This window comes from Antechinus flavipes, chromosome 6 (assembly GCF_016432865.1).
Source record: "Antechinus flavipes isolate AdamAnt ecotype Samford, QLD, Australia chromosome 6, AdamAnt_v2, whole genome shotgun sequence".
NCBI lineage: Eukaryota > Metazoa > Chordata > Mammalia > Dasyuromorphia > Dasyuridae > Antechinus > Antechinus flavipes.
The window spans coordinates 214828699-214844085 of NC_067403.1; the positions used below are offsets into that span (position 1 = coordinate 214828699).

Consider the following 15387-nt stretch of genomic DNA (forward strand, 5'->3'; position numbering starts at 1 on the left):
ACTACAGGCAAGCTACAATGAAGGGTGCTAAACATTTCCTGTACTTATTAAGTTCAGCTGCAATTGTGGCCTCTGGATTTTATGATGTGTTTTTCATAATTCAGTTTCTAACCCTAGCCCCCTAGAATGTCATTTTCAGTGCGTTGTCCTAAGATTAGAAACTTTAGAAACTGTGACAGTCATTTTTTTTCAGAAAACTGACTTTTGTTGATCATATTCAAAATTAGTATTACAGTCACTGTCATTTAGTTATAATGATATAGAACTTTGACCTAAAAAATGTGTGTCCTACCCCTACCAATCCCCATCATGCCCCATCCATACTTTACCTCACCCTTTGTGCTACTTGTTCATGCCCTTTAAATCCTCCCTACTTGGGTTCTCCAGGTAGTTGAGGGCCTTCTTCTTTATCTCTTAGCATTAAGAGATACCAGTGTAGTGTGGTAAGGCCTTCCTAGCTGTTATCCCTCCCTCAGCTTGCAAGGCAATTTATTTTCCTTAATGTACTAAAGCCTATTTACACTCAGCTATTTGACTCTCCATTGTAATAGCATTACAAGGATTAGTAAATATGAATTGTACCATCATCTAACAAAAAATAAAATTTTAAAGCTTATCTAACACACATAGAAACTGGTTGTATTTGAAATTTTTTGCAAAGAATATGCTTCTTTAGATTAATTACAGAAGCTGTCTTAAAATAGTTTTAGTATAATTATCAATACAAATAGATTTTCCTTGCTTACTTCCTCTCCCCTCTCTCTAACTTCTTCCCCTGTAGTGTCTAAATTAGAGATTTATATCTTCTTTTTCTTTTTTTTCCCTGAGGCAATTGGGATTAAGTGACTTGCCCAGGGTCACACAGCTAAAAAGTGGTAAGTGTCTGAGATCAAATTTGAACTCAGGTCCTCCTGATTTTAGGACTAGTGCTCTATCCACTGTGCCACTTAGCTATCCCTTGGTCTTCTTTTCTTTAGAGATTTTATAGTCTCTTGAAAGTTCCATGATAAAATGTAGATATTTCTAGATAAAGTAATACCTTAAGCTATTCTTAGCTATACTTCCAAAGTATGTGTTGGGCAGGGGACTGTTAACTACTAGTTGTTTAGCTACTGAATCTGAATAGCTACGTGATGGGATAGACCCTGGAGGTAGGAATATGATATGGAAATAAGAAATGGGAGGGTGTTAACACCAAGCTCATCCCGATCACTCCCATTTGGCTGGATAGAATGTGAAATATTGTGTTCCTTGACCTGACTTTTACATTTAACTGGCATCCCTCTTCAGGTTTCTTTCTTTCTCAGTGTGATTGGTCTCCTCTACTTTTTCTACAAAACCTGGGTCACCGATCCTGGCTACTCCAAAATTTCAGAAGAAGAAAGGAAAACGGTAAAGTCTTTAAGTAGTTCCAATGCTCTCTACTTTGGTTTGAAATTTAGCTGTGCAATTTTTCCACTTTGTTTCATTCTCTTTTTATTATCAATATCCAAACTTTTATTAATGGATAGTACCTGAGTTTTCCATTTATTTTCATAATATAGTTGGTTTTTAAATTTTTCTTTCACTTTTGATCTGTTTCTAATCAGATGCACATCCAGTTCCACTAGGAAACAATTGTTCCCATAATTGAAGCAGCTCAATAGCATAGTTAGTAGAAGTACTTCATGGTTAATAGAGTATGGCACTCAAGTCAGGGAGATTTGAGTTTGAATCCTTCCTCAGACATTTATTAATATAGGACCTTAGGTAAGTCACTTAATTCCACTGGGCCTCAGTTTACTCTACTATAAAAGGAGGGGATTGGATTTGATAAAGTTCTCTTCCAGCTCAAAATCAGTGATCAATGGTTTTTTAATATTTTAAGACTTTTACTATGGTAGTATTTTCCTCTTCACTTAGGCAGGACTGCAACCAAAATAAATATATATAATTCCAGAATCTTTGTTATTGGCTCTGAGAGAATAACAAATGTGAAGTTGCCAGTGAAGTGCCCTTTTTATGATCTTACAAAAAGTGTTCTTTTAGCAAGTTGGTGAAATTACTTCTGATCTTTGTTGGGAAGTCTAAACAAAATCTAGAGCAATTATGACTTATGGTACCACCTTCTCTCTTAAAATCTGACTTGTTCAATAGTCAGAGGGAACAAATTGTCATAGTATTGGTATTACAAATCTATATGCTTCCAGATTTATGAAATACAATAGAAAATGTCTCAAAAAGTTATAAAATTTCCAATGTGTAATGGTTTGGTAGCAACTCTTTCAAATTATTTTCTATCTGTAGCCTGTGCAGTGGTTCTTAGCCATACATAATTAGATAAAAAAACAAAATCATAATGTCTTTTCTTCCTTCCTTTTTTCCTTCCTTCCTTTCTTTCTTTTTCTTTTTTTTTCTTTTCTTTCTTTCTTTCTTTTTTTCTGCTTCTCAGAATATCATTGCCCTTGCAGAAGCTGGTTGCCTGGATTTCAGAACATTTTGCACAACTTGTCTTGTAAGTGAACCTTTTCTGTGTCTTCTTTTTCTCAATAAAAGTAAATTACTGAGAAGGCATTACCAAGGGATAATGTCTGTCTTCCATTTGGAACATTTGTAATATTCCTATGTTTCTTTATTTTTACTGAATTCTGATTTTTAAGTAATGTCAAAAAGGATCATCTGCCATGGGAAAGTTTTATGAATAATGTGTAATCTATATACAGCCTACCTGTCCTAGGAAAAACACTGGGATTTGAAACCAGAAGACCTGTGTTTGAGTCTTAATTCAGCTGTTTTAATACCTGGCTGACTGTGGTCATTTAATCTCTCTGGAGTTTAGCTTGTTCATCTTCCAAATAAGTGGATTTGACTTAGTTGGTCTTTGAAATCTTTTCCAATGTTAAGTCCTATGAACTTTCAATTATCCACTTCAAAAATTATCAATGATTTTGTTTGTCCCTAGTAAGTTTCCCCCTGCCATGTATTCTACTGTTTACTATGACTTGCTCAAGAAATAAAAACTATTCTTAATATAACTTAATCGAAACAGAATCATAATAGTAAATCTACTGACCCAAATTCTAGGGGATTTTCTAGAGTCAAATTGAAATGATTTATTGATTATCTCCTTTTATATTATCCATACCAATATATCTCTTCATTAAAAAATAATTGAATGAATATTCAGTGTCTTAATTTGAAAAGCATACTACTTCTTTTGAAGTCACTCAGAATGATAGAATATTAGAGCTGGAAGACAACATTGAACCTTCTAGAGGAGAAGGAACTTGTCTCATGTCAAGCAGAAAGACTGTGACAAATATTTACCAAACCTACAGAGGCTTTATCTAGGGCTTTTTCCATCACAAGAAGTTAATGCGCAGCATGAGTGCTTAAGTTTCAGTTTTTCACTGAGGTCTCTTGCCCTCCCAATTAGGTGAAGAAACCATTAAGGTCCCTCCATTGTCATCTCTGTAATTCCTGTGTGGCTCGGTATGACCAGCACTGTCTATGGACTGGACGCTGTATAGGTGAGATTGCATGTCCACATCTGCCCGGACACATGGGCACACATGTATACACATTTAATTAAAAACAGCAAACTAATCCTCTGTGATTGGCGTGTGGAAGTTAAAGAGATCTGTTTTGTTAGTCCTTTCTTGTTAAAGGGGATTATCTCTTGGAAAGTAGGAATGGGGAGTCCACACAGCTTTAAAAAGGGCCCAGCAGCCCCAGGCAGCTTCTCTATTTGCTTTCTTCTTGTCCTGGAGGTGGGAGAATCAGAGGCGGCTGGTAGACCAGGTCTACTTTCCTTGAATACCTGCTTGTACATTTCAGCCCCTCTATTGTTTCCCTGTGTGCAAAATTTTGCCACCAAGTGAGATGTCTCAGGAGAAGTACCTCGTTATTGCAATCTGACAATTGACTCTTTTTTTCCTCTTTGTTTATTATACATCTATTGATCCCTTTTCCTAAAGTTTATATTCTCCATTCTATTGGTCAGGGTTACTGTTGTTGTTCATTTTAAACATATTTAACGTGTATAAAAAGGTTATTAGAGGGAGGGGCAGAGGTAGCTAGGTGGTGAGAGAATCAGCCCTGAAATCAGGAGGCCTGTGAGTTCAAATTCAGCTTCAGAAACTTTTGTGATCCTAAGCAAGTCACTTAACTCCAATTGCCTCACCACACCAAAAAAGGGAGGGGACAGAATAAGATTCTATACTTCCCTAAGAAAAGCTAAGAGCAAGATTACATGATTGTGTTTTTGTCTTAATTATTGTTTAATGGGATGACTTTATATGTATTTCACTTCATGAAAAGCCTTTGTTAGTAAATTGTTAATTATCTTAAAATTGAAAAAAAAAAGAAGAATTATTCAGTATTTCTTTTTGTTTTTGAATTCAGGTTTTGGAAATCATCACTATTATATATTCTTCTTACTTTTCCTTGCCATAGTCTGTGACTGGATGTTATATGCAACTTTTCTCTGTAAGTATGCTTGGTTGGCTGGTTTGAATTTTTTCCACACGCATTGATTCATCTACCCATACCCATGATGCCATAGCCTCTCTGACTAGTTTTGTACCATTCTGTCTAGTTGCTGGTAAAGCACACAACTTTCCTCAGAAGCTTTTCTGTTGAAGTATAAAATGAATATAAAGTGCTTTGAGTCAAATTTAAGGTACTATGTAAATGTGAACTATATATTATATAAATATGAGCGGTTATTATTGTTATTGTCATTCAAAAATGACTGTCTGTAGAACTTCCTAAATTACAGAAGTCATATGAAATAAAGGTATTGTTTATCAGTTTTCGTTCATAACTTAATGATTGAATGATGAATGTGCTTTTTGAATTGACTAATGGCACCAAGCTAAGAGATATTTGCCAGTAAACTTAGAAGAGATGAGAATATTAAGTGTTATTAATCAAATTGGAAAAATGATTTGAAATACAAGTTCAGGGAAGGCAAGCCAACTGGGAAAGGGATTCCAGATGAGAAATAATCTTCTTGGTGCAAGTATATTGGTAAAAAATGATAATTTAAAAAAAAATCAGCTAAGCCTAAACTAGCTGATAGTTTTGGGGAAAAAAAATCTGATCTACACATAGGAATATAGATGTGGGAACTTAGGATGAGAAGAACCAGAAAATAGGAGCCTGTGAGAAAAAAAAAAGTGAACCATCTAGCCTGGAAGAACACTATAAGAATTTAATAAATTTTGAAAGAACAGTGGCCTTTTACAAGTATTCTAAGAAGTTCTCCATTTTTTCTGTAGACTGATCAAAAGAAATTCATTTAAATTAAATCAGAATGAATTTAGTTTATAGGTTTTTAAACAATTTCTTGACTATTTCTCATGGGTAAAAATTTCTGTCTTTTGTATGAGTTATTTGCAATCTCATAAGAAATTTAGTGATGAACACAGCTCTCAGTTCCTTATGACACTTCTAGTCCTAAAACCAATTCTTTGAAGTAATTCTTCTTGTGACAGCCCTATAACTAAAAACAGTTGCCAACATAGTTAGCTGCCAAGCTGCCAAGCTTCCAGAAACTTGTTCTTTTAAAACCTAGTGGGTTATGCCCGGGCATTTAAGAAAGCAAATGCTTATTCTAGTGTTCTAGCTCATTTGGAGAGTTTTCCTTTTTTAGACCTGATTGCAAAGCATATTCCTGGAAAGACCTTTCTGTATTAGCCCTCAGAGAAATGACTTCTATTTGTCACTTGGACTTCAGTTTGATAGAGAGGAACCATATCACACTCATGTCTTTCCTCTTTATTCCTTTCACTAAAAATAATCATTATCTGATGACTGTGTCCTGCATAAGGATGTATTAATAGGGATTAGTAGGATTGTAGGCAACTTCCAGTTACTATCACTTATTATTTTGCCAAGAGTACTGGATCTGCAATGAGAGGCCCTGGATTTGACTGCTATTTGACTACCCAGATGATTTTGGAGAAGTCACTTCTCTTGTCTGGAGATACAAAATAAGCAGATTATAAGGGGTCATCTCAAAGATTCCCTTCTAGCTCTAAATTCATTGAGTCAGTGTTTTTATATTAACTGGTTTTTTACTTTTTTCTTTATTCTTCTACTAGAATTTTTTTTGTTGACTTATTTTTTTTTTGTACTTTTGAACTCTGCTTTATTGTACTTTGTATTTTACATTGGACACATTTTAAAAGGCTACTACATAATAGCTATCTTCTGTTTTTTTTTTTTTTCTTAATACACCTGCACAATAAACAAGAGGATGCTTTTTTTAATTGATAGCTTGGAAAATAAAAATTCACATTATTTAATTTTTGTAAGGTAGATCCTGTTGCTTATCTCTTATGTTTAATATTCATTCCTTATTTAGCATTTACTTATTGCAACTGCTGTATATGCAGAAGGGTAATATTGTGAATAGACTTTAAGATAAAAGAAATAAGCAAACTGGGAGAATAAGAAGGTGAAGAAATACTAGAGACCTCTGTGAGGACCTCCCAGAACAAGTATGGGAGAAGTGAGAATATAAGAGAAGTTTGGGGTGAAAGAAGACAATTGTAGAGTTCCAGATCTTAAAGGTATAGCAATATCAGCTCATAGCAAGGTCTGAGTAGTCTCCATTGTGTTTGCTAGAGATGGAGGAGAAGTTTATGAATTTGTAGATGTATAAGCTCTCGGAAATCAGGAGTTAGAATAGTTATTGATATGGATGATAAAGTTGCTGAAGGTGAAAAAGAAAAAGTATAAAGGAAGACCAAGCTATATGCAGAAAACACTGGAGAAGGAGGAAGGGTGTTGTGGAAGCTGACAATTGACTTTAGAGAGGTTACTTGTTCTGTTTTGTTTATATGAACCTTAAAAGAGAAGAAATTATTGAAAAAGAGAAAATGTTCTGGAAATGGCAATACAAAAAGGAGTTATGCAAATTCCTTTGTCTGAACTAAGATTTGGGTAAGTGGAGGAACAAGGCAAGGATAATGAAGTTTCACTTGATGCCCTGAGGTCAGGGGACCTCAGATGCCTGCTAATCCAACTCCCTCATTTTAGGAAGGAACAAATTGAGGCCCAGGAAGAGTAAGGTCACACATGGAATAAGCACAAGAGACAAGATTTGAACACAGGTTCTTTTAAGTCCAGAATGAGTGCTTTACTGCTATATCATAGTACCAAAAGAAACAATTGATGAAAGGTCAGAGATACAGAGAATCTCCCCCCCCCCCATAAAAAACACAATGTAAGGGTTTGGGATGGGGGGCAGAGCTAAGTGTGATGAAGATGAGAATCTGATAGGAAGTAGATGGTAGAATTTTGAAAAGATGGTAGGTCCCCTCCCATGAGACTGTAAAACTCTAAGGGCAGGAGCTATGTTTCATTTTGCTGTTTTTTCTTTTGTGCCAAGTATGGTGCCTTGGAAAGGGAATGTTTTCCATAGGAGGGAGAGGAAGTGACCCATCCCAGTGCTCCAGGTGTGTTTCCGGGTGCTTGTGAAACCCAGTTGATGAAAGGGGTCTGCCTGCACATAAGGGTCAGGCCCGTCAGGTGACCACAAGCCTCTGTTAAAGGGGGATGATGGAATAGACCCAGGATCTGTGAATATAAGATTGTGATGTTATGGGAAGAGCATTGATTTAGAGTCAAAACACTGGAAGTCTCTGTGATTTTAAGCAAATCACTGAGCTCTGGGCTTCAGTTTACTCCTATATAGAATGGGAGTTTGGATTGAATGACCTCTGGGTTGCCTTTCAACTCTAGATCCACTGACCTATGATCCTGCAGTTGAACTGATCTTCTGCTCTCAGCCACAAGGCCTGACGAGCCCAAGGAAAAGCAGAAGGAAGGAGCCATTTGGGTCCAAAGGACCCTGAAAAAACCTCTCAGCTCCCTCCATCTGTGATAGTTAAAGCTAAACTTACTCAGGCCCAGTGTAACCACCAATTACTCGGTCTGAATATCACCGCAAAGGCCCAACATTAAGACCTAACGAGGGGGCAGTGACACACCACCTCCTTTCTCTCCCCATGGCATAAGGGCATAAGCATCTAACACACTTGAGGGGAGGAGAGCAGGCCAAAGTTCCTTAACAATTTACCTGCTATTTCCCCCCCACCCTTACACTCCTCAGCCCTATGCTCTCTTCTCTAGTCCATCAGCTGGCTAGCCAGTGACTCACACTTCCTGTGGGTTAAATAAAGCCTTTGCTTAGATCATCGCTACTCCCAGAACCCACCTGTTGGGAATTAACGTGATTTTATTTAAAAGGCCTTCTAAAGGGAGCAGCCAGGTGTCAAAATAAGTGGATGCCCATTCTTGCTTGCTCAATGTCAGCTGTTCTCTCCACCTGCTGTTGGAAATTGTAGTAATTACTTTGTGACATCAGGTGCGTACCAAGTATCTTCCTTCACCATCCTAATGAGGAGCTTTATAGAGAGTATAAATTACTTTAACTTGTTACCTTGGTTGTCACTCTGTGATGATTACTCACAGAATGTGCTGGCATGTATTCAAGAGAGATGGGTGGGAGTCTAAGAGCATAAAAAAAAAAAAAAGCCTGGATTTAGGAAATTTACCTCAGGACTAAATTGAACAGATGGTTGATAGTAAAGACAGCACAGATTTGCTCGGCATCTTGGGAATTTATAAATGCTCCTTTGAGGAAAAAAAATCTAAAACTATCAAACTGTCAGAGGCATTTATGAAACCCCATTGTGCAGCTCTGCAAAATTCTAATTTTAAAAACCATTCACCCTTTCTCCGTGGTCGTGGTGATTATAATAGTTATTTAATTTCCCTTCCTTTCTTCTCTTTCATCATCAAGGGCCACTTCATTTCTCTCTCCATCTTCAGGTGATTCCTTTAGGTTACCCTAGGTTTGGAGTCTCAGGAATCAAGAGAGCCTATAGAAAGAGTCCCATTGACTTGCTGTAAGGATTCCAGAGAGAGTTTTCCTGATTTGGTGTTTCTGAGCCTTTCTGATAAGCATGGGAAGGATGAAGAGGCTCTATTTTCATTGATTATCTATCCTAAGGAGACAGGACACAGCTGGCAGATGAGTAATAGTATAGTCTCATTTGTGTTCACCACTTTGATGCTGCAGCTACCCAGCAGTACAGTAAGATGGAAAGGATGACCTATTTGCAATAGGCCATGAAACAAGAGCCAGAGAATCCTGGCTCTTCAGCTTAAATTTTCTGTGACTCAGACAAATTCCTTTAACTCCATCCCCTTAAGTCTTTACCTGTGAAATGAGGTAGGATTAGAGGAGGCTTTTTAAACCTGGGATACACACAACCCTGGAGGGGGGAAATCTCATCGAGGCGTCATTTTTTTTTGTAAAAAAGTAATGTCTTTTTTTCATGTAATCCACATAGTAAACTCTAGAATTGATTTCATATTTTATGTTGGTAAGTGCAAGAGGCTTATCGAAAACCAAAGTGCTGGGAGCCTTAGATCAGATGATCTCTAAGATCTCTTCCAGCTCTAAATGGATGCTCCTGAGTTGAGCCTCCCTGCACAAGAAACCTCTTCACTTGTCTGTTGAAAGAATGTACAATGTGCACTTTTTGCAACTTATGGATTAACTGGAGCTTTTTGAAGAAAAAGAATGGTCCTCCACCACAGACATTGTGTGTATGTTTGTGTATGTGCCTGTGTGTGTGTGCATGCTATATCAACAACAATACAGGCTAAATGTTTTTTAGCTATAGTCATTTTCAGCTGGCAAGTCCTCAAGTGAATAACTTTCTCCCAGTGTATTTTATTCTAGCTGAATCTGCTAGAGTTTTTAATTTAACAGTACATTTTTTCTGTCTTTTTGTTGTTGTTGTTGTTGTTGTCAATCCATAGCCCATGGTAACCCTGAGAAAACATCTCATCTTACTGCCAGGTCTACTGTTCATACCACATATTTCTATAGTTCTCTGAGTTGTACACATATGCTGCATCTTCTTCTAGAAGATCTGTAATGGTTTTATCCTTTTAGAGAGGGAGCACTCATCTGCTCTGTTTGTTTCTTTTCTAATTAGTTCCTTTTTGTGAATCCACAGATTGGTCCAATCATTGCACAACAACGTACAGTCAAGATGGAGCATGGACCTACCTCAGTCAGATTGTGTCCTGTTCTCCTTGGGTTCTATACATCTTCATGCTGGTGTCTTTCCATGTATCATGGTCTACTTTTTTGTTATTAAATCAGTTCTATCAGGTATTTTTTTAAACATCTTAAAATGTTTGGGGGCACCATTTTCTACCCAAGTTTTTATTCTCTCATTTCTCTTATTTACTTTCATAAAACATTGCTGCATTTCATGTTCTCTAATATGAAAAGTGTGTTACTGTGGTGGTGGTTGGGGAAGAGGTGAGAGTGAAATAATAGCTAATGGATATAGTGAAAATACCTCCAAAGATAATGGTGGCTGTTGCAGACCTCAGGTGGTTGGGTCTTTAATCCCAACCATGCTTCCCTCTGTTTCCTATGAATTTGGCATTTGCCTATCACTTCTGGGAGCCCCTTGTGTTGAATGAGTATATGAGAGTTATCTGGGCCAGTTCAAAACCTTCATTATGTTCACTGAAACCTTCTTTAACTCACTGGGACTTTGTTCTTGTCTTCTGCTTTTAAAATAAGGGAGCAGATAAGAAGGAAAGCTGATAAGAGATATTTAGTTCACAGGATCACTTCTGGGGACAGCGTGTGGTGGGGTAGATCAGTCCAGTCTTTCACATTGCCAAGAGTAGGCAGGGAGAAGGTCCCTGCAGGAGCTGCAGGGGTTCTGAGCTCAGTTCTGTGTTTTTCTAGAACTTATACGTAAGACATCATGTATATCATAAGAGATTGAGACTTCTCACTGCAGTTATGGTAGCAGAAAAGTTAGCTCATACATTGCAGGAATTACACTGGGATCCCCTTGTTTCTAGTGTCTAGTGCTAAGGATGGCCATCAAACAAGATAGTTCTTGCTCCAGGAATTCTACTAGAGATTTTCAAGGACACAAGATTTGTTTTTTAAGTGTTTTCTATTTAATGTTTAACTAACTAGGAAATCATATTATCTTCTTTTCCTGGATTATTCAGGGTCTTAGACCTGATTTGGTAACATTTTTAACTATCTGACTTTGGGCAACTCACATCCTTTCTGTGAACCTTGATATCTCTCAAACAAGGATGCTAGATCATCTCAAAAAGACCTTCTACTTCTAATATTGTAGAATTCTATGCAATTCATCCTAGTAAATTGAGGTTTGACTATAGTAAACCCAATGTCATAAGGTTAATTAAAGTTATACCGTTTTATTTGTACCTTCCTGGTGTGATAATAAGTCTTTTAAGGTATAAACACTTTCCAGAAACTTCGTTTATAAATACCACCAAAAAAAAAAAAAAAAACCTGACTTTGTTCATAAAGGCAGATCCTAAACTTTAAAATAATATATTTTAACATAGACCATAGATAAATTTTCTTAATCTTCAAATGAAATGCTGATTTTACTGGTATTTCTTATTCATTTTATTTAGATTTTATTCATAGTTAGAATTATTAACTTTATATTTGAACAAATGACTATTAAGGTCTTTTCCAATTCTAAATTTATGTTTTACCTTAGAAGATAATAGAGCAGTTTAAAAGAGCCAAGTGTGTCTTTTCATATTTGACTTTAAATTAAGTTTTAAATTTTTACTCCTATCTTCTTAACCTTCACTTCAGAATATATTTCTCCTCTTTCCAATTGGCCTCTTCCTATTAAAGAATTTAAATAAAGAAGGAAAGGCTGAAGTTCAGCAAGGTTGACATATAGGTTAACCTATATGTCAACCAAATGTGACAGTCCATGCCAGGTTGTACACCCATAGTCCTCTACCTCTTCAAAGAATGGAGAGATGGGTTCCCTTGCCCTCTTCCTCCTGTGCTCCCTGCCCAGGTCTGGAGATCCCAATGGGACTGGGTGCCTAGAGTGCATGCCCAGAGGGGAGATGGGAGCAGCTGCAGGCGGGACATCAATGAGAAGTTCAACAAACAGCTGAGGCTCCAGCAGCTCCAAGAGGAGGCCAGGCTCGGGTCAGCGGCTGGCCAGAGGGCACTGCCCAGCAGATGGCACTATCTCCGAGCAGGACCTGGACGGGAAAGCTTGGTTCCCTAAGAATATGGAGGACTTCCTTGCCAATTATCAGGCTATTGATGGCTTCCCTGCTGATAGTTCCTCTTCTTCCTCTGAGCAAAAAGAGAAACAGGCTGATGTGGATGCAAAAGCTTTCCCCAAATCTATGGATTAAAAAGCCACATGGAACAAGGAAGAGAAACACAAAAGTGAAAAAAGGAAGCCTGAGCCAGGATGGTTTCCTGTCAAGGAAGGCAAAAATGCAAGTGCACATGTGACTGGCTCATAGCTCGTGCCCAAACATGGCATCATTGTGAGAGACCCACAGACAGGAGAATATAAAGTTAAGCTTTATAAAAATAAGCAAGGAACTCTTAAAGGAGATGGAATCTGCTGTTATTTGAAGAGGGAATCTGTGGATCTAGCGTTAAAGACTTCTGGATGATGATGAAATCAGAGGCTACAAATTGCATGTGGAAATGGCAACCTTTCAGCTAAAGGGAGGCTACGATGCTAGCAAAAAGAAGAAATGCAAAGACTACAGAAAAAAGCTGTCTCAGCAACAAAAACAGCTGGATTTGTGCCCATGCAGAAAGCCAACACTACTAGAATGCAATATGAGTGGGTGGTTATCATCAAGAGCATGTTCCACCCGAAGGATTTCAAGGCTGACCCACTGGTACCAAATGAGATCCAGGAAGACCTGCAAACAAAGTGTGAAAATTTTGGGCATATCAAAAAGGTCCTTCTCTTTGACCAGCACCCAGATGGAGTAGCTGCCGTGTCCTCCAAGGAACAGAAGCTGATCTGTGTATACAAGCACTCCTTGGGGGTGGTTTAGTGGTTGTCAGTGAAACATGGAAGTATTGGGAGGTATGACTGATTTTCAAGTGGAGGAGAAATCAAGAGAGAGGGAAGAAAAACTGAAAGGTTGGGAGTCTTTTTAGAGCATCATAAGAAAGAAATGGATTCCTCTGATCCAAATTCTGCTTCCAGAACTGTGGGCCTGGGAAAAGAGAAACTATCCCTAGCAGATATGACCTCACCTGGAGCAAAGGAGGAAGCTGATAATGGGGAAAGTAGTAGAGGAGGGATCCAGTCTAAGGACAATAACTTGGGCCATGGTGATACTCAAGACCAAGCATGCCGTTAAACCCTTAAACATGTTTTTGCAGGACAATGTTTAGATTTCTTTCTTTGTGCTTCAGGGTGATAATTGGTAGGATTTCTATGAATATATGCATATTAATCAGATGACACCCATTTAGTGCTTTAAAGTGTTCATTAAAAGCTGTATTTAATGAGGAACTAAAATTACTGGGCTGACCTAATGAAACATCCCAAGTCCCTGGTGCCAGTGAACTGAATTTGTTCATGTTAGATCCTGGCTTGTAGTCTCTAAAGGTGTCTATGTGTGAAATATCTTGTAGTCTAACTTCAAAATTTGTGATCATAAAACTAAAAATATTTTGATAATATTTAAACTGAATTTAAGGTGTAAGTTGAATTTTAAATACAACTATTAAATGTTTTTTGTTTTTAAACAAAGAAATGATGAAATTGATGGTTTCAGAGCAAGCTAGGAAGACTTGTATGAACTGATACAGAATGAAGTGATCAGAACCAATAGAATAATTTATACAGGAAAAACAATATTGTAAAGGCAAATGACTGAAAGACTTATAAGAACTCTGATCATCATAATTCCAACCATGATTCCAGAGAATCTACTATGAAACATCTACTCATCTCTTGAATAAGAGGTTGCAGAATGAGACATATATTTTTTGGACATGACCTTTACAGGAATTTGTTTTGCTTGACTGCATATTTGTTATACGGTTTTGCTTTGTTTTGTTTTTAGTGGGAGAGGGGAAGTGGGATAGAGAGAATAGATTTTTGTTAATTGAAAAAAAAAAGAAAAATAGCCAGATCAGACAAATTATATACAAAGAAATCTATTGGATTTAATATATATTTTTCAAAATATTGAGGGTTTGAATTTTCAATATATTTCGAAGAAGTAAATGAAATGATTGGAAGAAATCATGGATGGTATTTCTTCAGCATTTCATCTTTTAATAGACTTTGAGCTTATCAGTGTGGGGATTCTCTTCAGTTTTGAAGATTACAACCTGACTTAATTTTCTTTCACATCCTTCTGTAATCCCTCATCAAGGAACCCAGTGATAACACTGGGGTCTTTCTTATATATCTCTTGACACTAATTACCCTTCACTTTCTTTTTTGATTGGTCCCCTCTTTTTGGTAATATACCTCTCTGATAACAGTCTTCATGCTATTTCTGCAGAATTCTTCATTGATGATGTGTTAAAGAGTGTCATCACACAAAAATGGTGACGGAGAGGGCATTAGCAACAACTGACCTAAATAGTTATGTGTTCATCTGTGTAAAATTATTGAGATTAACTTATGCACATACAAAGAGTGTCCTTGATGAAAATATAAAAAGGAAAGACATAGGCTCTTGGAGACAGTTTTCTACAACAGACCACATCTCTGTAGTCACATAATTGATTGAAAGGTATGGGGAATACATGAACCTACTGTATTTATTATTATGACCAAAAAAAAAAAAAAGAGTCAGCAAAGAACAAAAATAAAAAACTTTAAAGAAAGTGTTATGGAACGATGGTGTCTTAAAGTAGAATAGTACTAGTTTAATAGATAATAGATCAAAAAAGAGAGGCTGCAATGTATATAGGTTGTAGGCTTCATTTTCTGGTGGGACAGCTAAACTCCACTTCATTTGGGAAGACTCTTGAAAAACTCTGGATGTCCTTTAACATGTTGTCAGGAATAAATCATTTTCCATTAATTTTGCTACACTTTCAGATTGCGGTTTTGGGCTTGACGTCACATGAGAGAATCACCCTAGTGAAGCAGAGCAAGCACATGAAACAGAATTTTTCACTCAGGAAGACGCCATACAAGTAAGCAGGATCTTCTGTCTCAGAATTGACCCTGGGCAGCTGCCTCTTGGAAGTGCTCCAGTCAGCTGCCCTGACTCCCACCTCCCCATACTGCCCCTCTCGAGGGGGCCCCATCTCCAAGCTCATTTAACTGCTTGCCAGAACACTATAGTCAGAGATAGTCCTCAAATGGCTACTGTGGCCAGAGCTGCTCTCTACAGCCATTGGATTGCCCTGCTTGACATAAGCCATAAACTGCTTTTGAGATGATGCTCAAGCAGGCAGGGTTTCCCTACAGACCTCACAGTCACAAGGTTGCTTGCTGCTTGTGTGGGACATCAGGAGGTAGATTAGTATTCTGTGAGGAAGCCAAGCCATGAGGC

General features: G+C 37.5%; 1 protein-coding gene across 1 annotated transcript in view; it reads left to right on the forward strand.

Moving 5' to 3' along the window:
* The window catches only part of ZDHHC13 (zinc finger DHHC-type palmitoyltransferase 13), a 58718-nt gene that overhangs the window by 39232 nt on the left and 4099 nt on the right, over positions 1-15387 (forward strand). Inside the window, exons 11-16 of the mRNA XM_051964079.1 lie at positions 1268-1392; positions 2432-2494; positions 3416-3509; positions 4384-4467; positions 10023-10180; positions 14928-15025. Coding sequence (XP_051820039.1) covers positions 1268-1392; positions 2432-2494; positions 3416-3509; positions 4384-4467; positions 10023-10180; positions 14928-15025 — 622 coding nt within the window. The remainder of the gene's footprint in view (positions 1-1267; positions 1393-2431; positions 2495-3415; positions 3510-4383; positions 4468-10022; positions 10181-14927; positions 15026-15387) is intronic.